The 25,647-nt window shown below is 40.4% G+C and overlaps 2 protein-coding genes across 3 annotated transcripts in view; one reads left to right on the top strand and one right to left on the bottom strand.

The window, feature by feature from the left end:
- LOC136421745 (leucine-rich repeat-containing protein 4C-like) overlaps window positions 1-5,284 on the top strand; it is a 71,622-nt gene extending 66,338 nt beyond the window's left edge. For both annotated transcript variants that reach the window (XM_066409260.1, XM_066409259.1), the window contains exon 3: window positions 1,995-5,284. In XM_066409260.1, the coding sequence (XP_066265357.1) occupies window positions 2,359-4,245 (1,887 nt within the window). In that variant the 5' untranslated portion in view covers window positions 1,995-2,358 and the 3' untranslated portion in view covers window positions 4,246-5,284. The remainder of the gene's footprint in view (window positions 1-1,994) is intronic.
- Window positions 1-25,647, bottom strand: part of LOC136421744 (staphylococcal nuclease domain-containing protein 1-like) — a 159,754-nt gene that overhangs the window by 113,583 nt on the left and 20,524 nt on the right. The gene's annotated exons all lie outside the window — the stretch shown is intronic.

The following is a 25,647-nucleotide window of genomic DNA, read 5'->3' on the forward strand; positions in this document are numbered from 1 at the left end:
AACGAATTCAAAATGAGCGCTGTAAAATATGATCCCTCCATTTCCGAAATGTCACATAAATGCTGATGCATTTTACTTTGATTATAAGATTTAGTGTGTTGTAAAAAACTGAGGTAGGGCATTATATAACCCTTTTTATTCTCTTTTAAAGGCATTTACAAATTTGTAGTTTCTCCATGCACTCTAATTCTAGAAAATTCCCATCTCTAACTATTCAATGTACCTAATGCATTCAAAGGAGAAAGATGGTTATATAAACATTTTGGGTAATCTTTATATTCTTTAAATCTTTGCTCATAATTTATAATGCTCGGCACCAAGAGCCAGTTGTCTGTCACTATGCCCTCTGCTCTAATCATAAACTCCACATACGGTCTACGGTTTCCAACAGAATATACTTAGTCTGCCGCACAAGGTGCCCCCTCCGCCACAACCGTTACACGTTACAACAGTAACATCTTCAGCACCAAGGACAAGACATCCATGATCGCTCTGCGCGTCACCTCTCGGTCCTACCACCATCAATCTTATAATACCTTCTGTCTTGTGTTTCCACCGCACCAACTTTGTTTCCAATAACCAATTCTCGCTGGTCGCATTCAATACCGTCCATTTCATCAGCACCAAGGTCAGTGCCTTCATGCCTGCTAAAAGGATTTCGAACAGAAGCTGAGGCGAAGTAGTATGATTTCAGTTAGACACCTTCACTGTCAAGGATGGTGGGGAGGGGGGCAGTTATCTTTGTAAAGGTAGTCCATAGCCTTTTTGAGGCCGTAGGAGCAGTGGGTTTATTTTCTGCTATGTCTAGGGCACGGTAGCCAAACTCTCTCCTTCCACTGCCATTTACCTCCCCAACCGAAGTCATGTACCCATTTTTACACCTGGGTGGAGTAAGGAAGGCCGTGTGAAGTGCCTTTCCCAAGGACATGACTTCAAGCCAGGAATGACAGGAATCGAACCCATGACCTCTCGATCCCGTGTCCACTAACCGACCCACTCAGCCATTCGATGTCACTGCATTAATGCTGTGTTTCAGTGCATCTCTTCAAAGCCCAAAAGCACCTTTATATGTTCCAAGGACAACTTCTATCCATCACATGGGGAGGGGGGCAGTTGTAGCCACTTAGTATTCTTTCTCCACGTCCACATTGCACCACTATAAATTACATGGACATCTTACGGGACATGACTAAAATATCTAGTACAATCCTCTTTTGCATTTGGCTTGAACGACATCCAGGATGTGGCTAAATGCGTATCCTGTAATTGTGGGCAAAGGTGCAACGTTACCGTCTTGTATGCACTTCTTACAGTAGATAATAAGCATTCATGCCCGACAGTATGTTATTACCTTCTTAGTAACTAGGCAACAACTTGACAGCCTGATATTTGCTGCTTTGTAGTGTCACCAAATTTACACTATTCTAGGTCATGTGTGAAGTATATAATATATACTCTATTCCATATTGAATACTATATGAAAAAAATGTCATCTTTATTCCTGTGAAAAGTATGGTACATGCATTGAATATACTGTACATGTCTTTGTATGTGTGATGTGATGCTTATGTTCATTATCATCTTCCCAATACCATTATCATCATAATGAGTCCTTTATTTATTTGGCATACTGAGAAGTTCATATTGTCTATGAGCACTTTGTCTTTCCAGATCCACAAATTTCCTCTTACAAATACGTATTAGCTTCAAAGTCTAATAAAATCTATAACACTCATTCATATCAGTCACAATGTAATCAACTCTTTTGTTCTGAATAGCATGCCATTTCTTTTACAGTACTGTTTATGATGTGTTATAACATCAGAGATGGTATTAATGCTTATTTCAGTTGCGTAGTAATCATTGCATGTACTGTAGGTAAACCCAGAAATTCCCCGGAAATTATGTCACAAATTATCCCAAGTTATGACTGTATTAATCATCATCTAACTGATATGAAACACCTTACTAATTTCAGTCTGTGTCTCGCCTAGGTGTGGCCGCCCGGTGCTCTGACGCCGTCTCTGAAACCGGCGGAATAGTGGGACAAATCAATGCCGGGGTACCGTGCGCGTGTGTGTCCGCATAGACGTGCCATTCATGCTGCATTATCATCATCCCCTGTCTCCAGGGGCGGCTATCGAGGGGTTAAGTTTTAAATGTGAGGAGATGGCGGCCCAGTAGCAGAGGTTCATTACGACGCGAGGAGGGAGATATGGGACCACCATGTAATCTCGCTTCGGGGAACATGTGATGAGTAATAAAACGCGTGCTGCACGGGGAGATTGACTGCACTTGAGGGTATTTGCATAGAAATTAACATTTGTGGCACAAGCCGGGGAGATACAGCGAGTAACCATGGGGAACGATGCGGCTGCATTCGCTTGGGTCGTTCTCCTGGCTGGGATTTTGCTATCCGAGGGCTGCCCGCGGAAGTGCACGTGCCCAATCAAGTACTACGCCGTGTACTGCGAGGACACGGGAATGACTGCCGTTCCGGACGGCATTCCGAGCGACACGCGGTTATTGAGTCTTCACAACAACAACATTACCGTCATCATGAAGGACCAGTTTAAACACTTAGTGGAGTTGGAGACCTTGCAAATGAGCCAGAACAAGATTAGCGACATTGAAGTCGGGGCCTTTACCGGGTTAGACGCTCTCAAAACACTGGAGTTGTACTACAACAGGCTGGAGAAAGTGCCAAGCACAGCGTTTGCATACCTGCCCAATCTACGCGAGCTTTGGTTGCGTGGAAATCCGATCAAGAGGATAAATTCTTGGGCCTTTGTTCACGTGCCGACGCTGACGTACCTGGATATAGGGGAGCTGAAGGACCTGGAATTTATCTCCGACAACGCATTTCTTGGTTTAACCAAGCTGCGGTATTTAAACATGGGCGTGACCAACCTCAAGAAGATGCCTGGAATTAGGCACCTGACCAACTTGGAGGAGTTGGATTTGTCTGGGAACCCCATTGCCGTCATTGAAGCTGATCATTTCCAAAGTCTTCGAAATCTTCGCAAGTTATGGCTCACTTATATGCAGATCAACACAGTAGAAATGAACGCACTGGACGAGCTGGTGAGCCTGTACGAGCTGAACCTATCGTACAACAACCTCACCATGCTACCTTACAATTTGTTTTCGCCTCTGCCAAACCTTCAGAAAGTCTTTCTTCATCACAACCCATGGAGGTGCCACTGTGAGATTCTGTGGTTGAGTCAGTGGTTGAGAGACAACATTCCGTCCAACCGTTCTTGTAACCCGTGCGCGCAGTGCGCGTTTCCCGACGAATTACGAGGAACGTACATCGGCGACGTGTACGACTCCAACTTCACGTGCGCCGTTCCGATCATCGAGAATCATTCGCGGGATCTCAACATCACGGAGGGGAGTAACGCAGAGTTGCGCTGCACTTCTGGCCGGGAAACTGCCATCTCGTGGATAACGCCCAATGGAACCACCGTTACCCACGGATCGTACAAGGTGAAGGTGAAGGTTCTGAGCGACGGGACTCTCAACATCTCCAGTGTGACTGTCAGCGATTCTGGCAAGTATATATGTGTCGCTGAAAACCCCGTGGGGAATGCTACCATAAGCGTCGTGCTGACTGTTAATGGTACTGGGAATATATCCTTCACTGTGACAAACAAAACTATGCCTGGAACGGAGAGTTCCTTTAACATGCCTACAGATTCAGCCAAACCAAAATCGCCGCAGTCCACGCCACCGATCCTAAACGAACCAGACTCAGAAGCTGGGACTAACGGGAGTCCGAAGGTAGACGACGTCATTGTTACAACCAAAATCATCATTGGCTGCTTTGGTGCCATAACGTTAGCAGCTATATGCTTACTCATTGTATACTACAGGATGCAGAGGAAAAAGAAAAAGAAACCGAAGCCTCAGAATCGGTCGTATTACAAGACAGTAGATCTAGTCAATATAGATGAGCTATGTCCAGACAGCCCAAACTCTATGGGCAAGTCTATCAACACTACTTCCAACTCGTTGAACACTCACACATCTTTGTCCATGAACAACATGAGTACCTTTACGTCATTGCACACACTTCCTCATGAGAACTCGTCTCAGACGCTTCCACGAGACGGGACCATGCACTCTATAACAAAAGACGGACTACTCCACAACCTCTCGGACAAGGCGATCTCCACCTACAACACTTACGCCACCCTGCCGAGGGAGCCAACCACAGAGAGTATAACAGAAACACAGTTGTAGTAGTTACTCAAAAAAGTGTTAAGTCAATTAGCATTAGTTGACTGCGACGGGCAGTCACTTCTTCTGTACATAATGTATGTAACCTTGTTCAATGTATTTTTGTGTCTAATGCAGCAACTTAACCGTGGCACCCTCACTAATGCTCCATGATCAGACTGTCCGAATGCGGTGTGCAAAGTTGCTGGTTGAAGAAATCGATTTCAATGAAATTGTCCCTTTTGCCAACAGTTCTTATGAGGGCAGATGAAAAAAGACTGTGTCCTTTTAAAGCAGTAGAGTCACAATATTGTCCAGTGCTAATTGTAGAAAGATTGTCCAGGTAATATATACTGTTGCTTTGACGGACATCCAAGTGCGGTGCATGTTTTGTTATTGAGTTCTATGGAGATCAATGTGTCAAATGTTGACGGACAAAATAATTTCATTTTTTATGTCACTGCTTGCCAACCCTACTACCTAACACAGTGTATGTCTCAACCACTTACCATTGCCAAATCTATTGCCAACATGTAGTAAGAAAGAGGCATTATTGAATCACATGTAAATGTATAAGAGCTTCTACATGTGTATGTATTCTGAAAACCTGCCTTTTTTTGACAACTGAAGGATAATTGTGTCAACGTGTAGAAAACAAGCATACAAAACAGAGGATCATATTTTGATATTTCCAACGTATAGATACATGTAAGTCAAACTAGGATGCCACGACGCCTGTGGTAGGAGTGGCTGTACACAAAAACCTGTATAGATAAAATGTCTTGCAACAAGTGAACTGGTAATATATTGTTCATACATGTACAAGTGCTTCACCTTTCTTATTACAGCAGTAGTATAGTGTTTATAACCGGCACTTATACCAAATAACTTGAACGTGGGGGGGCACGCATCCGCTTCATCCCGTTGGGAGGTACGATTTCCGTGATTGATTACGGTCAAATACTCACTTGTCGATAGTGCGAGAAAATAAACCATAATTTTGTACATCGGCAGTCGATAATCCGAAGTGACTCTGATTAAATCCCGTGAGATATGCCCAGTTGATGCACCGTTCTATAATGTCAATACGCTGTACTGTGGGTTTCTGGGGAAAGAATTGACTACTGGCATCCCGGACGGATAGACATTTAATGACTATTGGCTACACGGGGCTTGAAAAACTGGGTGCCTATGCATTTTTGTGCACCCTGAATTGGAGCCGTGCACATAATTTCTGGGGTGCAACGGTGCACCTAGTAAGATATCTGTGTAGGGTAACATAGCATTACGTTAAAGGTACTAATTGTTCACTAGTGTACAGAATATTCTTGACATTCTTGTAATGTCAGAAAAAATATGTAGCTTTTTGTTGTATTACTATTTTGAAGTTACCGGTAGTGATAGACTTTGGTTTTGCTTATTTTGTGTTGTGCATTCAATCGTTTCTGTGCACCATAAATTCTAGATTACATGTAGATGCACCTATTCTCAAAAATCCATATCGAGATAGGACAAAAATTCTATGAAAGTCAGCCCTAAAATTACATATTTATCAGGTTTTCCACATAAGAGAGATTATTAAACCTTAAGAATTCCATTGAGAATACGACAATAATATGTTGGAAAAGATAATCTTCCAGAAACAAATAAAATTTATACGAAGACTGCAAAGACTGGTAATAAATGTTACGACGAAGCCATGCATATCTGGAGTCAATAAATGACTTGATTGCAACAGTAACATCGCCCACTAATTAGGTACCTACTTTACCAGAAATCCCTTAGGACCAGATTTCCTTCCCTCTGAGTTTTATTTGGCTATTAGCCAGTTCAAATTAAAACTTCCTGTTATGTTACAACCCTTCATCATAAAGCAGTTCTATTTTGAGTTTTCCCATTGGACAAAGGATTATTTTTTCCCTTCCCTTGTATTTTATACATATTTGGCTTTTTTCGTTGAAAAGTTGCCTAACAGAACAGATTGGATTTCTTTCACTCTCTCTGGTTGTTATACTCAGTTCAACTTAGATCTTCACATTTTGTTCTACTAGATTGTAAGAAGGAATAATTTTGAATTTCCAGATGAGACAACAGATAAATACTGCATTTCCTTTCCTTGCATTCTGTACATTTTTGGCTTGGCTCGTTGGAAAGTTGCCTAACGAGTTCGGTAACTGTGTCTCAAATTAATCAAAGCAGACATCCCAACTGTAAGGAATGGAGGAATTGGCAGAGGGAACCTAAGTTGAAAGATGCACACGGGATTAGCATAAAAGCCTTCCTTGATGTGCAGTTTAACGGGCAGGCCTTTGTGCTGATGGTCAGAACTGCGAGAACCTACAGACCCAGACATGCTGGGTTGTTCTACATGGCCGGGATATCTATTGATCTCTGTCTGCAAAGTACCAAGCCAGTCTGGGGTACGGCTCATCTAACAAGCCCCCGAGAACCTTCATTGATATCACATGTTAGCCCTGCCTTTTAATGTGCGGGCTAACTTTCAACATAATGGCGACTTTGAGTCCGCTACCAATGACATGCAAGATATTCAGTCTTAACAGTGTGAAATCGGTCCACATGTTGGCACCGAGCGAGTAATCTAACCCATCGCATTCTGTAGCACAAGTGTGATGTTTGAGACCTCTGGTCTGGAGGTGAAAGATAAGGTGTCGTTGGCGCTACACAATTACACAGAGACTGCTTCCATCGCGACCGACGGTACACAGAGATCCTTTTAAAACAATGAGTGGGATTTTAACGACTGCTCGGGGAGAAACTTTGTGTCGGGGCGACAGGAATCTATAAAAAACTTGCAGATAGACAATTACGATCATAACCTATAAGGAGAGGCCTGAAAGTTTTGCAATGCCCCCTCCCCACTCCCACTAAAGGAACAATGCTGATGCAATTGTCATCACAAATGCCAAAAGGTCTTATCTTGAATCAAAACTTGTAGCTAGACCATTATAATCATAATGTAGACTGGCCTGAAAGTTTTGCAACGCCCCCCTCCCTACTCCCACAAAAAGGAACAACGCTGATGCAATTCTCATCACAAATGTCAAAAGGTCTTATCTTAAATCAAAACTTACAGATAGACAGTTACGACCACGACGTAAGTTGAGGCCTCAAAGTTTTGCAATGCCCCCCTCCCCAGTCACAGTCAAGACTGATTCTGTTGCAGTTGTCAACACAAATGCCGAAAGGTCTTATCTTGAAGGAAAACTTGCAGACAAACAGTTATTATGTATGGCAAGGCCTGAAGGTTTTGAAATGCCTCCCTCCCCACTCACTTACACAAAAAGAAATGCTGCTGCTGCAGTTGTCATCACAAATGCCAAAAGGTCTTCTCTCAAATCAAAGAACTTGACTGTGACAAAGTTGTTTAAGTCGACATTGACGTAAACCCACCAGTCATCCTTGACCTTAAAGGCAAAATGCAAGATGAGTTATACTTCCTGACGTCAAACATAATAACTAGACTTGACCTTATCACTTCTCTACCTGTGAGGTACAAAACGGCACCCGCTGTATAGATTGAGGCAACAGGGTGACCTCTAGCAGTAAATGACCTTGGGTAAGTGAACATGGCAGCAGACAGGTTGATCTGTAACAGACTTGCCTGGTACACTCAGCAGCTTGTCTTATCAGCTTTTTGTCCATGATAAAAAGTCTGATAACATTTCCTGCTGGGAGAGTAGACAGACCGCAGAATGGAAGTCAAAACTGCAGCTCTTTCCTGTCCAGATCATGTCCTTGATAAGATTGTGGTGAGTGGGTTTTTACTGACTATAACTTCAGGTGAGGCAATATTCATGATGTAGGTGTACTTGTCTTCTTTCTTTCCTTCAAATATACAATGTCATGATTATCATAAAGCAAGTTAAAACAACGAAGTTGATAAATGACTAATTCTACTCACACTGAGCCCTATTTCCTGTCACTCCTACATCTTTAGACCTTTTGCCCTTCACTAATTCATTTTTCCTGTCCCACTGTGGTAAAACATGTATATAGCATGTGGAAACAACTGTGGAAACACAGACAGAGAACCACACCCAAAACAATACCTCCTTAAATGGAGGTGACAAACTAACTGGCTTCAAATTTTATCCAAATGTATCTGATTCATTATTCATCTAACTGTAGCTACATATGTACAAGCATCCAGACATTGCCTATTTGGCCGTTTATATGAAATGAAATGAAATGCCTCAGCTGCACACACAAACTTCATGGCTGCTCCTTTGCATGAAAATACTGTGTCCTTGTCAAACAACTGGGCCAGACTAGGACATGACAGGATGAACTGGAGTCAATCAAGGGAGGGGTTCTTCATTCGGGACTGAACATTACCCTGGACTGATGATGATGATAATGTCCTTAGATAATGCACTTTTGATGGAGGAAGTACACAGAACTATATCCCCTAGGGCTTACTGGTATTCTTTGTGTTAGATACACATGTACGTGTAACTGGTAACAGCGACCATTTCATAGAATAGCTGCCCACCCGCCAGCATTCTTAGTAATTTACATTTTGTATCTCATTTATTCAGAAGAAAAATATTAAACTAGTCAAGACTCTGATCTAAGAGATGCCTTGGCATCACTTGCTGTCTTCCATATTCTGTAATCAAATTAAAGACTTTTAATTGATTCCACACAGGGGTTGGATAAAAGACTAATAATTTTACCAACTCTGAACTGTACTAAAAGTCTTCCTGTCACTCCCTGGGTTTGGTTTTTCACTTCGATTCAGAAATTAGAAATCCCGTCTCAGACATCACCCAGATACTGGAGACTGCAGCCCAAAGACATCTTGACATCTCCATCTTGTATTTCTCCAGGCCTCCTAGCCTGTAGTGTGCCAGTCTTCAAATGCAAGCTTGAAGCCAAAAAAGCCTGGAGCACTCAAAAGAATACATCTTAAAAATTTACCATTCACTATGAAAGAAGATGCTGGTGCAGTGCAATATAGAACCGTACTTCTGAGCTGCCGTGAACTTGAACTTGAAGTACTGACTTGATGGTAGCAGTTAGCATCTTAGAACCATAAAACTCCTACACAATGGCAAAGACAAAGGCTCGGCATATGATTGGAAATAACTCTTTAGCGACATATCATCTGCTTCTTATTGCACGGACACATTTGGTTGACCTTGCAAATGGTCCAGCTTGGCAGCGAACCTAGAATCTCATCCGTGAACCAATTCAATTTACCTTCAGCAGCTCATTTGTAGGCGGCCAATTCGGTACACGTCACTTACGGCGGCCCGGCCTCCGCGGCGGATCCCCTGTGGCCCATTCTGACAAGTGAAAAATGGCCGTGGCACATGAGCCATTCCCTAAAGCTACCGTGTTATGGGTAACAGATTCCAACTCATCTGTAGGCTTAAGCCCTCTCTCGCACTTTCGTGTGCATGTGACAGCCCTCTGTCTTTGACTCGAGCCCCGGCACATAATGCCGCACATTACAATGACACCGGCAACAGAAATTACATTGTGTTTTGTCAAAGTACAGGTCCTGAGGTCTCTTTATCTTTGTTATCATAATCTACTATTATGACAGACTCAGATTGAACTGGGCTGTAAAGGAGTAGTTTGTCAGTCTGACAATAACAGTATCCATGGATACAAGCTGGACCTGGTCCATATGCCCTCCCAGCCATGCTTCTTTGTTCCCCCTAACTTGACTTTTTTTATGGTGTCCGAATCGTCTATATTATGATCTAGAGAACGTAACATTTCAAGTAGTCAAGTCTTTTTCCTCTTCCTACAGTTTTTATTCTACATGTACATGAACAACTTTACCTGCAGAGATTTGAATAAAACTTTTTCTCCTTCCAATGACTGAAGCCTTTTTAACTTGCAGAATATCATAATATGAGGTTTAGTATTATGATGCAATAGCTTTGTCTTCAGGAGATGTACCATGATATAATTAAGAGCAAGAAGCAATAACTTAAAATAAGGCTGAAAATTGGCATCAATTATTATGTATTACATGATAAAAACATAATGTCTGCATTATTCTATTTCGTTTATGACATACATTTATAGTATGATTGTGTTTCATAAATTTACTGTTTTGATAGTTAAGTTAGATGAATAAGATAAATATTGTCTGGTCAACGAAACTATGCTTTTTAAACCATATTCAGTAGTAATTGTTAATTCCACAGCCACTGCCAAGCTTTCAAATAAACGAGAACAAGGCTCTACAAACCACAAACCCAATATACCCGTGTCTTCCCTCAGATGCCAAGTAAAATAATTCAATTTGCTGCAGCACTGAGAGTTCATCTGACTTAATCAAAGACAAGAGGAATCCGCTCTTTTCCTGACGTCTGATGTGGTAAAGTAAATGTCAGCCTAGTCGAGGGGAATGCCTGAATGCATGCATCATTGGCGCAGAACCCTAGAGCGACAACAACTCCCTGGCTTTACCACTAAGGAATCGCACATCCCTTAGGTTTTAATTCCGATCGTTTTAAAAACCAAGTCACACGTACTTCCTCATCGTCCACTGACCTTCACGGCATGACCTTTATTGCCAATTACGTGACGTCTCATTTCTTCCGCCTGGTTTCCCCACTTCCTGTAGCATTCTACTTCCAAAGCTAAACATTTCCAAACATTTCCTACCAGTCATTATAGTAAACCTAAAAATGCACAGCACAATCTCTGAAAATACTATTTTGTCACAAAGTGAACGTTTGCGAGCAAATTCAAGTTATTTCTCTGCACAGTGCTACAGTTATCTTTAATGACTTTGACCCCGACAAGAAATGGAAAAGTCCAAATAACTACCTGCAATGCCACCTATCAAAAAAGTGTGTACTGCATTATACCTTTTACTATGATGCTGCAAAGATATCTTCAGCAAACAATAATTATTATTTTTTACATAGCTCCTTTTCTTAAATACAATGAACATGGACCTATGATTACATTAAAAATGGTTGTTGTTTTTAGGTCATTATAAATATAAGTTACTGAAACTAAAACTGTCACAATTAGGCTTACTTGATCCCATTCCAATCATTGTTCACTTGAAAGAACACCATCACAAATACCCAACTGCCTTGAATATAAAATTCCTATCATTTAGCATCAACAAATAAGTCTTTGAGATGCATAACCAACCCCCTACCAAATAAAAAACCAACATTCGTGGAAACAATGGATATACATGTAAACCTCATAACATGTGACAGGATTCCAGCTACATTTTTATTGCACAAAGATGGCAGTTTTATTACATTGTCTGAATGTGGGAGGATCTATGTCTAAATCTAACAACACTACAAAAGCAAATTCTCCAATTCCAACAAGTAGTAAAAAAAATGTCTTCTGACATATGGATCGACAAGAATCCAATTTTGCCTGAAGCGTTACTTTGGGCAAAGATCGCGGTTCAATCCATCATCGAATCAACGACGCACTCCGTCTGTTATACACACACACCGCGAGTTCTTCCCAATATCGCAATGTGGTCATCAGATCGAGAAAGGGATGCGGCCATTTTTCATCGTCCTGTACGCAAACGTACCCCAGGGCGTTTTGCATGTGTTGAACACGCCTGCATCGAGTTGTTGCGGAAAAGGAAGACAGAATTGGAACAGGGTTTGTTGCCCAGGCTGCATGATGAACTACCCGTTCTTGTGATTAATGATTGCGGACTGATCTTATGGTAAGAACTCTACCATAAGGTACATGATTGAGAGGCAGGATGGAAGGCAAGATATGGAAATATTAGTGGGGGTGGGAGGGGGGTGCGCATCTGACTATTTTTGAACATAGTGCTGTTGAAACGAAGACTTCAACTTATTAAGTTCAAGTTGTCGGGAGGGGTTTAATACGTACAGAAATGTACATGTAGGTTGGCAACACCAAAAACAACAGTTTAACCTACTCCATGTAATTCTATTAGATAGACTAAGTGTAACTCTCCATAATAAGATGCCGTAGAATCTGTCAGTTTCTGAGTAATGAGCATGAATCAAATGGACTACTGATTTTGAGGTAAAAGGCGATCTATCAAATGAATGTGTCCTTCTTCTACTTCTGAAGTCAGGAAGTTCTTCGTATTGTCTCAGAAAGAGATTGACAAGTGTGATACTGTTGCTGCCAGTTCTATTAAATTTACATTTACTAATTTGGCTATGATAAATTCCTCTGTTATATAACTGGAACTGACAAATTTTAGTCTAAAACTCTTAACTTTTAACACTCAGAAATACTTTTCATTTTCTACATGTTTTAGAAAATCGGGGGTCTTCCATCGTCTCCAAAAAAGAAATTAAACCTACATGTAACTAGGTTTACAGCAAAGTAAATTAGAATTGTGTTGTTATTATTATTTTTGGTTAGCTATTTTTGTCCTGTTGCTACAATCAGGCTTCGGGCAAGAACTTGCAATACACTTTATTAATACCAATGATCCCATTTCTTTGTCTAGTTCTACTCCTTGCATGCCCTCTGCTGAATGCTGCTCTAATGCTCTAAGTTTCGAAGATGCTGCATTAGTGCCAACCCATGGTAATTTAACACTAATTATGCCTTTGCAGCTTAATGCACCACTTTTGCAAGGGCAATGACTTGAAAGTAATGATCAAGACTCGCGACTGTTGCAACCCAGCAATTTGAATAATATGCGAACCGCCAGAGATTATCACCTGAAGTTCAATGTCCGCTTTGACAAAGATGAATGTAGCCAGCAAAATATCAAGCAACTACGCACATAACGCCTCTAAGGATTTACCCAATATGAGTCAATTCCAAGAAACACTTAGTTTAAAATGCAAAACGTACCACAATATTTGGACACAAATTCCTCTAATGATCTGCCTTAGTACTAAGGTTACTTTACTCGTCATAATCACCAACATGTTTGCAAAAGAACTCGGCACCGAGCTTATAAGCTAATCAAAGAAACAAGATGGCAGACCCTCTGGAGAAATCATGGCATAAGCGGCTCTTCTGACAGCGAGACGTAAATGGCGGTTGTAAACATTAACGAGTCATCCCTCATCACAGGCGCCATGCGGCTGCCGCATCACGCCGGGAAAAAGAGAAACAAAAACCGAATAAAGCAGGTCTGGATAAATTGCCACCCATTTCACGCTCCAGCGATTTACTGATTTGGGAACCTGGAAGGGGTAACATTACATGTGTATTGGATCTATGCCGGGAGCTCAAAGTCAAATATCTTCAGCCGGGATGTCTGGTTATTATATGGACTCGTCCCAATTTCTCAAGTAGATAAAATCTTGGGAAAGAATGTGTTCAATAAAGTTAGAGGCCAACGAAATGTCACAGACTGCAGAACTACGTACATGGCGTGTGCTTGATGCTAATTTAAACTTTGCTTAGAGTATACCATATGTAACTGTTTAGAGTGACTGTCATGTGTATTACAGTCATCTTATCAAAGTATGGCAGGATCTTTAACTTGCTCGAGGTGTAGCTTTCTTCAAACATGGCTTTATGCCCCATCCAAGAGGATGTCCCTAGCCGAAGCTTGGTGCCCTTTTTCACCCAAGTCGCATGAGGAAATAGGTGCCTTTCCAAGTGAGCCTGCAAAGGATTCGAACCCAGAACCTTTAGATTCTTAGTCAACAACCCTTAACATAAGACCAAATTGCCACCTTGATAGTAGTAGTAGTACAATGTAGTATCCAGTATTCGATGAACATGAAAAATACAATAAAAAAAATTTAGATTTTAAAAGGAAAGTCTGCACCTTGGTACAAACAATTTCAGAGAGTATATAGTCTGAGAAACATGTTTAAATATCAGTGCTATGTTTTAATGCTGACCTCTTTCTAAATTTTAACTAGAAAATATCTGAGACATTGGTATGGCTAGACTTAAGAAATTCAGTATTTCAAGTTCACAATGACTTCTTCATTTACAGCCACAGCTCAAATACACAGTAGTCCATCATTTTGATGGGAGAGAGATTTCTTCCTTTTCCACGGGGGAAGCAAATCAAATTGGATTTGTGTGCATAGATGACCTCCATTAAACAACGTTAGTGTGGCCCTACCGGGTTTCCCAATGAACCACCTCTGACAAAAGCCATCCATCTGTTCTTACCCCATTATCCTTCCTGGAGCACCTCCAAAGCTCGCACTTCCCCATTTCAACCGGCTCCTAAATTATTCCGTAACAAAATCCTTTTAGCAGAACCGGATTCCGGCCCGGTACAAGTGTGACTGGGCCTGAACTTCGACATTTCGTGTAAGTTCGCTGTCACAGTTGGTACAATTTTACTGTTCCGCGCAGGGGATGTTAACAGTAAAACTTTTCATGCACGAGCATCAAATCCAATTCTCAGCACTTAGAAGGCAGTAAAAACCACTCTTGGCTAAGGGTGATATATTATCGGCCAACAATGCAATTCCACAACATTAGTGAACGTCGCGAATGCGGCCCACGTAGCCGGCGCATATTGTCACGTTCTGATAACGTTATAAATTTCCCACGCCAACAACCGATTGTCTCTCGGAGGCATGTTCCTCCGCTGACATTGACACGCGGCCAGGGTAAATAATGGAAAAGCATGGAAATGACCTTATTGATTGGAAAATAGGAACTTTGTATAATAGATGAGGGGACCGTGGCGGGTAATCAAAACGTATGCGCAGTTGGGGTTATTTTGAGCTGCGTCTGATATAACGGAGATTGCTTGACTGGTAATGTTTTTAAAGAGCATCTGGGACCGCGGATTTATCGTGGGGTGGACCGGAGAGTAGGGACAGGGGGCCGAGCCTTTTACGGCCGCCATCGCTAAATGATGCACCACGGTTGACGGTTCGACTTGACCTCGACAGCAACACCGCCTACGCAGATGACGCATCATCCCACGCCATAGCGCCAACTGTCAAGTGATACGGCAGGGCTTCCACACTGGTCAAGAAATTTTACAGTTAGGGTATCATGCTGGAGTTCTGGTAAAGACAGTTGTGTCCATTGTTAACCATTAGAAGTCCACCTTCCTATAACTATATGTCGCTGGTACATCTGGCAGAGTGCCAAAGGTCAATGAACGTTGTTTAAGACTAATTTTATCACCTAGAAATATGGGTAACCTTTCAATCCAATGGATTGCAGATGACCTATTGGCACACACATAAAATGAAAATGCAACCAACCAAAATTTTACTGTCTGGTCAGCTTTTTACACAGAAAATAATTTTGTATTCTTGTTTCAAAACTTTGCACACTTGTCATTTTTGGTTTGAGTTTTGTCTATTGTGTATCTGTGTGTCTGTCTACTCTATGATTGTGTTTATGTTTCTACATATTTGTGGTCAGCATAACTTAAGAACCTCTGGATGGATTGTGATTATATTTGGTATGTGGGTCTTGGTTAGACAAAGGCCAAGGTCAATTTTGTGCCTCCTGGTGACTTTCCTTGAAACTGCAGCAAAACATCAATTTTTTTTTAAATCTTTTTTTTAAGTGTTTGAAAATCTGTAAACCAGTATGTGGGACACTGCAATAGTTCATTGTTCTATGCTAAATGTGTTATAATGCTAAATACTGGAAATAACAAAACTTGCTGTACTTTTGTTGTGTCAATAAAGATTGCCATTTCATGAAGTTAGGGTCCATGGGGGAAGTCGTCCGTTACTTTGAATTGCTATAGCCCTATACAAGTACTGGTACCCTGCGGTACCTACTTCAAAGGAGATATCGAGCACTACCCACTTGTGAGTGGTGCTTTGAGTCTGAGTTCAAGGCTTGCCAGTGACCCTATTTTAACCCAGGACATTTTATCTCAGTACTACACTTTCATTTCTATCTTTCACGTACATGTATATTGGTTTGGCTACAGTGCACATATAACCCACAATCAGACCAACTAGCCAAAGGCTATTACGAAAAGCGAACCTGTGGGCTAGAAACCATTAAGCATCTGGCCATATCCATACTCTTATCAGGAAGCATGGGAAGTTGATTTCCTTTATGAGCGGCTCTTCATTGTTTAACACCAGTGGGGGGGAGGGTATTAATACCAACTTTGTAAAATATGCATTTCAAAATATGGAGATGGTCTATCTAAGCACAGAAATCACAAAATTTGGGCAATCTTTGGACTCTAACCCCCCTGTACACATGTTGTAATGGGTGTAGTCCATTTTTGAATGGAAATAGTTCTTTTTTGCAATGGGGTTGATTTAGGAATAGTCTATATCTGTGTGGAGAATAGATTTCGGGTTCAGATATTGAAAAAAAGGACCAAATTTTACATTTTCATATTCAGATAGACCGTCTCCATATTTCAAGCTGCACATTTCAGCAAAACTACACTTTTGCGAAATAGTACCTCCCCCTAGCACCAGGCTCCAGCTGAACTTGATTAAAGAAAAACAAAACAAATTGAATATTGATCCCTTGTTTCATCTGTCTCATAAACTAAGTGAAACATCTTCTTGGCCTGCAAGTGAACTGTAGTGTCAAAGGTCAAAGGTCAAAAGGTCAAGGACACCTAGTAGCAATCAGCAGTTGCAGACATCATGCCACCTTGGTTGAGAGATCACTATGCCGATTCCGAACTATTTTCATTTTCTGCTCATTGTATACAAGGTCGTAAAATGGATGTAAAAACAACATATTGGAGGGCTTGTAGGGATTTATAGCTACTGACAGTTTCCGTCTTTAGAGGATGATGTGAAAAGGAAACACTAATAACATGTCAAAGCCTGCTGTTTTACCGGAAAGGCCAACGGAACCTTTAAAAGGAAACTCTTGAATTCTGCATGAGCGACAAATGCATTCTCCATGCGCATTTATGGTAACATGTCTTATCACGCTTCTTTAGTGTTTCTATTATTTGGCTCTCCTTGCTATGCGAAAATGATGTTGCTGAATTTATCGGCAAATATTCTATTGCGGTAGCCGTGTTTAGTTTATTAGTTACTGTGGAAAAAAAGGAAAAATTGGGCTGCTAGTAAAATATACATGAACTCGCTGTCTTTATAGGAGTTTCCCAACTGATGTTGCTTTAACTACCCTCCCCTCAGGCTCTGTGTGCACTTAACAGTTCTCAGCTTGTGTTAACTGACGTTGGAAGCACATTCTCACTCTTCCTCAGGTATCATTTGCACCTCTATCTCACAAGTTAAAGGTCTGTGTTCTCTTTTGATGTTTTCCTCTACCCCAAGAAAGACGTTCGTCTTGTTCTTCTGTCTTAGATCCATCATGACAGTATCAGTCTGAGAGTAGCTTACAAAATGTATGTGCAAAGAACTGTATTCCCAAATTGCTTAGCCTTGACAGTCTCAAATCAATTAAAAACACTTGCAAGGATGTCAGGGATATCACAGAGCCCCTTAATATGTCTGCTGTTTCCACAAGCAATCCCAAGTAGTTAAGCATCGATTTCTCTGTCTCAAATCAGTCAAAAATAGCTGCAAGATGTCAGTCACATCACCAAGCCCCTTATGTCTATTGTCTCCTCAAGTATTCCCAAGTACACATAGCTAAGCATTGATTTCTATGTCTCGAGTTAGCTGAAAACAGCTGCAAAGATGACAGAGATACTACAACAGTACCACCGATCCCCTTATGTCTATTGCACTCAACGCACAAGAATAGCCTTAAAACAAATCAAGCTCTAAAGCAGATCTAGAGTACAGAAGTTTGAAAACCCCATACATCTGTCAAAGAAGGAACTCTCATAACATTGACTGGCGGCACGGAGAGACTTTGACGTTAGTTTTTCACCCAGGGAAAGGTGAACGAAAAAGGAAAGTAAAAAGGCTGTAAGGGGCAACGCATTAGGCAAAAGCGAAAGTGAAGAAGAGGCAGAGTACATCAGAAAGGAACCGAAATAGCACAGGCCATTTGGTTGAGATGAAAGTGGAAAAGGACACTTAAAGTACTGACGTAAAAAGGACGGAGAGTGCCCTTAAGTAGATAAAAGAAGCGACTGAAGTGCTGGTCACGCCCCCTCCTACATATACTGAAGAAGAAAACTGTGCGATAACGACAATTAACAGTCTGGCATTCGCGCTCGATCTACACTAACAGTACGTGTGTACAGTGTCTATGTCATCTTGACGTACAGATCTTACGCAATAAGTATTCATCCTGGCACGATACGCGATACTGGGGTGGACGTCAGTCGTATACTGACGTAAAAAGGACGGAGAGTGCCCTTAAGTAGATAAAAGAAGTAACTGAAGTACTTGTCACGCCCCCTCCCACGTATACCGTAGAAGGAAACTGTGCGATCACGACAATTAACAGTCTGGCGTTCCCACTCGATCTAGACTAACAGTATGCGTGTAACGTTTTATGCCATCTTGACGTACAGATCTTACGAGATAAGTATTTATCCTGGCACGATACTCGATACAGGGGTGGACGTCAGTCGTAGCGTGTTTCACTGAGATTTTAGCTCAGCTACAGAGAGATACTCAACTTGTGTGTTGTTGAGGAGAGAGGATTGTATTTATCTAGATCTGTGCCTCCAGTACCAGGAGTACATGTAATATCGTATTTCCTGTCTACAAGCTGTACTTACATATAATATAGTGCATCTCTTCCATGCCAGGAGTACTAATAATACCACATTTCTCCCACTCCAAAAGGACCAATTTCTTTGAGCTTGTCTTCCACCTTGATATATATGTCCTGCCTTGGGAACATGTTATGTGTAGTCTTTCTAACGCATTTCGAGAACAGTATCATTTAATTATATCTTAGTACCCAGAATAGACTTCAACCACACATGCATTCACCTTACAACATGTACATAAATGTACTTTTCAAGAAATATTGAAGGATTTAATGGACCACAAAATGAAATATATGTCTACTAGGGATTTAGGGGCATGTGAAATCATTCGTCATAAATGTCTATGCCAAAAACCTCAAATTGAACAGCCAATTTTCAAGTCTTAAATTTGGAATTTTCAAATCTACTGTGGCCACTACTGTTAGTAACTACTGCGTGGAAAAGTGTCAAATTGTTGTAAATTGAACAGCCGCTTTTCAAGTCCTACATTTCAATTTTCAAATCCGCGACTGTTGGTAACTGCAAGATGGAAAACTGTCACATTGTTTTAATTAAATTCAACAGCTACTTTCTAAATCATACATTTCAAATTTTCAAATCCATGACTGTTGGTAACTGCCATCATGTTGCTTGAAAGTCTGCACGTGTATTCCTCAATTGGATGTCATGGCACCTTACCGAGAGGTCAAGGGAGTGCAGCAAGTTTTGCACTACTGACATGGATGATTCAAACCATGGAGATGCAGGGTGAGGACAGGCGATGTGTCTTATCCTGGCAGCAGTGGTATTAGGTGGGAATCCCTTTATGATATGCTAGCTGCGTGTATAGCACCCCGTGCTATGTTTCCATGGGTGGGTGATCGGTACGAAATGTCAAAGTTAGGATAAGACCATTAGGGTACTGAAGCAAAGCCAGGAGAGTGATTTAAGACTGTGTATAGGATCATAATGCTGAGGAAAAACACGGCCAAACTAAGAAAATGCAGCCTACGCGAGCAAATGCAGAATATTTCACTTCCTTTCCCTCCCCATGCAAAATAAGACAAAAACAAAAACATATTCTATGAGCAATTACATGACTGTATAATGGGCTCAAAAGCCAAGATATTGATTTCTTTAAAATCTAAATTGTTGTATCATAATACAATAGGCATGACAACGTTAACATATGACAAAAACGTAGTGCATAAACTTATTCTCGTTGACAACTTTTGTTTCTGTTGTCCATCAATTTGTGTTACAAGCAAGTGTAGTGTTCAGTTTTCAATGCATCTATCTACCAAGTTCTCACCTATATGAATGTGATTGGTGTGTTGGTAAGCCTTCCACCATGAATAAATCAAATCAGATGAATCGGCCGCAGCACCAAACCCAATTGGGCGGTCACTGGAGGCAAGATGAATACCTTAGGCGCACAGTAGGGATACATTTCATTAGCGAGGATCCAGTTCAGCACTCTGGTAATGGGCACACTTCTTCATTGTTCTTCCGCGCTTCTTGGTAGGAATCATTAGACATGATCCCTAACTGTTCTCAAGTTTGGTAACGGGATGCCCTAACTTGAGACGTTTTTTTCAGGCCCGCAAACTCAAGGTACTCAATCACAACTTGGGTTTTGATAAATAAAATTTGGACACATTAATACTAAGAACATATTATAATAGACATTAATATACATGTAATGAGTATGAACTGCATTTATACTGTTTATGAACCTTTTAGTCTCTACATTACAAGTAAAATGTTGCAAGATGGCTTTGGGAATGTGCCTTCAAACAGCAGGGTATCCCAACTTTGGATGCTTTTTGTATTTTTGCTGTCAATAGAAATTTTTCAAGATTACAAGACAGTATGGAAGCATAAAATGATAAATTTAAGAAAATCCATATCAGTTTAAACAGTTGAAGGACAAAATGGTCAATGCGACTTTTTTTCATTATCATGAAAGACTCTTTTTCTTTACTACAACTTTTTTTAAATAATCTTAAATTCAGCCTACATGTATGATTGTCATGATGTGTGTTTGTACATTTTGTACATGCACAGTTCACTGCATAATAATTTGACAGGGGCAAAATCATTTCCGATGTTTCCCTCCCAAAGAGACCTAATTAGTCCAAACCCAAGCTGTGGCACCTGTTCATTACAAAGTAACTGACAAAAAAGGTGTATTATCTTCTACACAGTACGAACACCGGATTTGATGATGTCACTGCACATGTGTACAGTATACAATGTACAACTACAGTCATCATGTTTTTGTTGAGCTATAGTTCTCTAACATTCAGAAGATATGACAAATGCAAACTTTCAGACATTTATGCCAAAAATCAAACCTTATCTGGTCATATTCAAAAGCATCTATCCAGACCTTTAATACTTGACATTTACATTTATTTTTAATTCAAAATATTTCTTGTGGCATTAGTATGAGCAAAAACTAGCACAATATTATGCCACTGTATTTTTTTTCAACCAATTGGTAGAACAACATATTGACAAACAGACAGACATTTATGCTGAAAATCAAACTTTCTAAATGGATTCAAAATTATCTATCCTTCATTCATTACCTGAGGCAGACATTTTACAGGAAATTTTTAATCTTTTATACATGATTGTAGGCTGGCGTGGCAAACTCAATTGTTCAACAGCTGCTGCCAAACACAAGACAGTTATGATTATGGCAAAAGAAAATCTTCTATTATGATATATATAATTTATTATGTATTTGGTTCATAATCATCCATCTTTATCTCGATACCTGACATTTAACATTTGGGAGTCAGAAGCTTTTCTTCTCAACTTCTACTCAATGACTGAATCATATAAAATCTTCTTTTTGGGTTCAAAATCATCAGTAAAATTCTGCACTTCTGAAATCAAAGACGAAATGTTTGTAGGAGAATTTTATAGCTCCGAGTCCTTGCAAGGAGGTTAGTTGGCATGACATTATATGGTGAACTCAGTAGCCAGAAGCATTTCATTACTGAACAGCTACTCAATGACTCATGCTGAATCATATAAAATCTTCTTTTTGGGTTAAAAATCATCTGTCCTTCTGAAATCAAAGACGAAATATTTGTAGGAACTTTATAGCTCTGAGTCCTTACATGGTATACACGTACGTAGTTGGCATGACATTATATGGTGAACTCAGTAGCCAGAAGCATTTCATTATCGAGAAACATAAATATTTATGCTGCATCATATAAAATCTTCTTTATGGGTTCAAAACGATCTGTCCCGAAATTCAACAATAAATGTCTCTACTAGCTATAGTATGTCTCTACAACATAGCTGGCACACCGCACAATGCCACAGTGAACTCAACAGCCAGAAGCATTTCATTACTGAGAAACACAGAGATTTATGCTGTATCATGTAAAATTTTCTATGGATTCAAAATCGTCTGAGCGTCCTTCTGAAATTTAACAGGAAAAGTTTACACCTCAAAGTCTCTGCGATGTTCATGTAGCTGGCACAACGCCACAGCATTTTCAGTAGCCAGAAGCGCTTTATTATTGAATAACAACTCAGTGACTTATGCTGAATCATATAAAATATTCTATATGGGGTCAAAATACCCTGTCCTTCTAAAAATTTTAACAGCAAAAATTTATAGCTCCAGGTCCTTGCAATGTAGTTGGCATGACGCCACAGCGAACTCAGCAGCCAGAAGCATTTCATTACTCACAACGACTCTCCGACATGGGTCCCTGTTTGAAAATGTCAGAGATAACTAATGTACCCTGAAGGACAAGCGAACAGTTCCAGCTTTTTTCTTCCCATCAAGGAACAGACCAATGAACAGTGTACTAACAAGCAGAATGCCAATGCTTCTGATCCCTGGAGCACTGCATGTAAATCACAGGAGGGAGGTAGTTTGCCCGTAACCCCTCGGAAAAGGAGAACCGTATGCCAGTCCGAACCAATCAGCGTCACGCAGAGCACCGCTGGCGTGCCGTTGTAAATACAGACTATTACGTCAATCACTGACGTTGGGTCTGTTGTAGGGAATAGCAGAGTGGTATATACGACCTAGATCTATCGTTCATCATCGTAGGTTTTTTTCCCCATGGACTTGGAGATGCCGCTAAGACCTGTATTCTGACATGTCATGAGAAGGTTGACCCAAATTTCTGCCAAACCTTATCCTAACACACACAACAAATCAACAAGGGGCAAAAGTCATTTTTGGTCAAACAACAGCTCCTAATCTTAAAGTATGAACACAGAGAAGCTAAGATCTGCTGTAGGAGAAAGATACAAGATACAAGACTTGTGAATGTGTGCTCTGTATCACAGTAAGTATTCAGGTAATTTTTCTTTGCCTGGTGCTATTGCTGAATTTGTACGATTTCTAATATTTCCAGCACAACAAAACACAAGACTCATTTTTTGTACAGATTATGGTTTGCAAGACATGAGGTAGTGATTAGTATTCATAATATGTTGTGATTCTATCAAGTTTAGGTAAGGTACATTGTATATTGTAGTGAGCTTTTAGATTAATTGGTTTGTTCAGAACAAAATATTCTGGTCCACTTAATAATAGTATATTCAAGAACATTATTGAAATCTGTGAACTATAATTTGGGACATTGTTCTTTGTATTTCAATCCTTAAAAGAAAGTACATATAGAGCACAAGTGTCCTGCATCCAAACCTTCTCATCCCGGCAAACCAACTTTGATTTGGACCCCGGGCAAGCCCACTTTCCCATCTTGCCAATCTCTCGTTACACATCCTGTCACTGTACAAATTAAAAATGACTGCGGGCACACACCAAGACAAACAAACACATTGATTGAAAACAATACCTTTGTTTTCAGAGGTAATAACTGTGGATACACACCAAGACAAACAAACTAGCAGACTGAAAACAATACAAGGCCAGGAAAGCTATGACTACGTCCCCATCCCTCACAAGAGCAATGGTATGCATCGAGCTCAGTTGAAACTTTACATAATCTGGAAATCGACCCCTGCCTTTTCCGTACATCTCTTTCCCTGTACTTGGGGGAGAAAACAATTGGAGTTTTATTAGAAGCAATCAAAACTATTTGCTGACCCGTGCCGTGTTCGGATCCAACATGCCCAGCACAAGTTGACATTTACGTGACACGGTAAGTCGGCAATTCCCATCAGTTAGGCCTGCCCTCGAACTCTCCATTAGCGTTGGCCCCTGCAGGGATGAAGACTCTGCAAAAGTACCCGGGCACCTTTGACCCCCTCAAAGTACCTGCACCGAAGAGCAAGATACTTTCTGTCTAGACGGGCTTAACTGATGAGCCGAACTGACGCTGCCGGGATACCTGTTGTCCTCTGATGCACATGAATCTTCCCGACATGTTGTTCAGCAACGGGAAAAGTATGCTTTGCAGCTGGGTCAATACCAATTTTGTGTGTGCTTTCTTTTTACTTCACTAGCAAGAGATCCACATTAGATAACGTGTATAAAATGTGGAAAGTATACCCTCCATGTAAGCTGTGTTGTTCAGCAACGGTAAAAGTATGCTTTACGCCGGGTCAATACCAATTTAACTTGTATGTTTTCTTTTGACTTCACTAGCAAGAGATCCACATAAGAAAATAAGAAGTACACGTCAAGCTACGTCGTATTGTTCAGCAACTGAAGAAGTATGCTATGCAGCCAGGTCAATACCAATCTTGAATGCATTTTCTTTTTACTCGACTAGCAAGAGATCCATTTTAGATTATCCGTATAAAATGTGGGACGTACAATCTACGTCGTGTTTAACTACTACAAGCACAAAGCACTGAACAGGTTGTAACATGTACATATGTATCTCTAGCACACATTTGGAAAAAATATAAACTCAGACCAATAGAAACACTTGCCAAGCCGAGCTTTTTCAGAACAGAGTTTGCCAGAATGTGCCTGTCCTTAGTGCTAAAGAAATATTAACTGGAGCACTTTCAGTGAGACTGCATCACAAATGAGAGTATCATTTTCAAAATATTTTCTCGAAAATATTTTGTCAGAAAGTGCCTGTCCTTAGTCAATAGAAATATTCACAAGAGCACAAGTGATGAAAATGCTTTCAGTCCGACTACATCACAGTTGAGAGCATTTCAAAATCTTTTCTTTTTTTTCGAAAAAATAGTTTGTCAGAAAGTGCCTGTCCTTAATGTTGAAGAAATATCCACTACAGTTCAAGTGATGAAAATGCTTCCAGTCCGACTACATCACAGTTCAGAGTATCATTTCAAAATCATTTTTTTTCGAGAAAAGAGTTTTTCAAAATGTGCTTGTCCTTGGTACTGAAAAAACATCCAATAGTGGTGAAAATGCTTTCAATTATTAGAGTTATGTTAAGTCCGTAAGCCTACAATATGTATGTTTATCATATCAAGAAACACTCTGAATTTCTGGCAAAGGGCATTGCCATGTCAAGCATGTGGTGTTAAGTTGGTGGCATGATAGTCTTGCATATCTGCTTGGGTTTGCTGCAATTGACTTAAAGAATGTAAAGACACCGGGCTCCAATCATTTAAAGCAGGTCTCAAAGTTATGCTCTGGGGAAAGTCACTATATGCTAACTCCAATACTACAAAATGCAGCCTTGAAGAGGTAAGATTACTGCTTCCCAGTACAAATGACCAATGTCATCTAAAATATCAAACATCCAATTGAAAATTGAAAATTCATCCCACTAATAACCTGATGGGAGAGATGACTACAGCCAGCTCAAATCAGAAAATATTTTAGTTTTGTCTGCCAAAAAAAAGTTTAACAGTTTTACTGTAAATCAGTTTATTTTCCAGGGGTCTTCGTTTTTCGGTAAGAGGGGAATATGGAGTTTTTCTGCATTTAAATTATGTTCGCAGTTGAAACAATCTTGAAGTAAACAATGGTAAAATGT

This window comes from Branchiostoma lanceolatum, chromosome 16, assembly GCF_035083965.1.
Source record: "Branchiostoma lanceolatum isolate klBraLanc5 chromosome 16, klBraLanc5.hap2, whole genome shotgun sequence".
NCBI classification, from domain to species: Eukaryota; Metazoa; Chordata; class Leptocardii; order Amphioxiformes; family Branchiostomatidae; genus Branchiostoma; species Branchiostoma lanceolatum.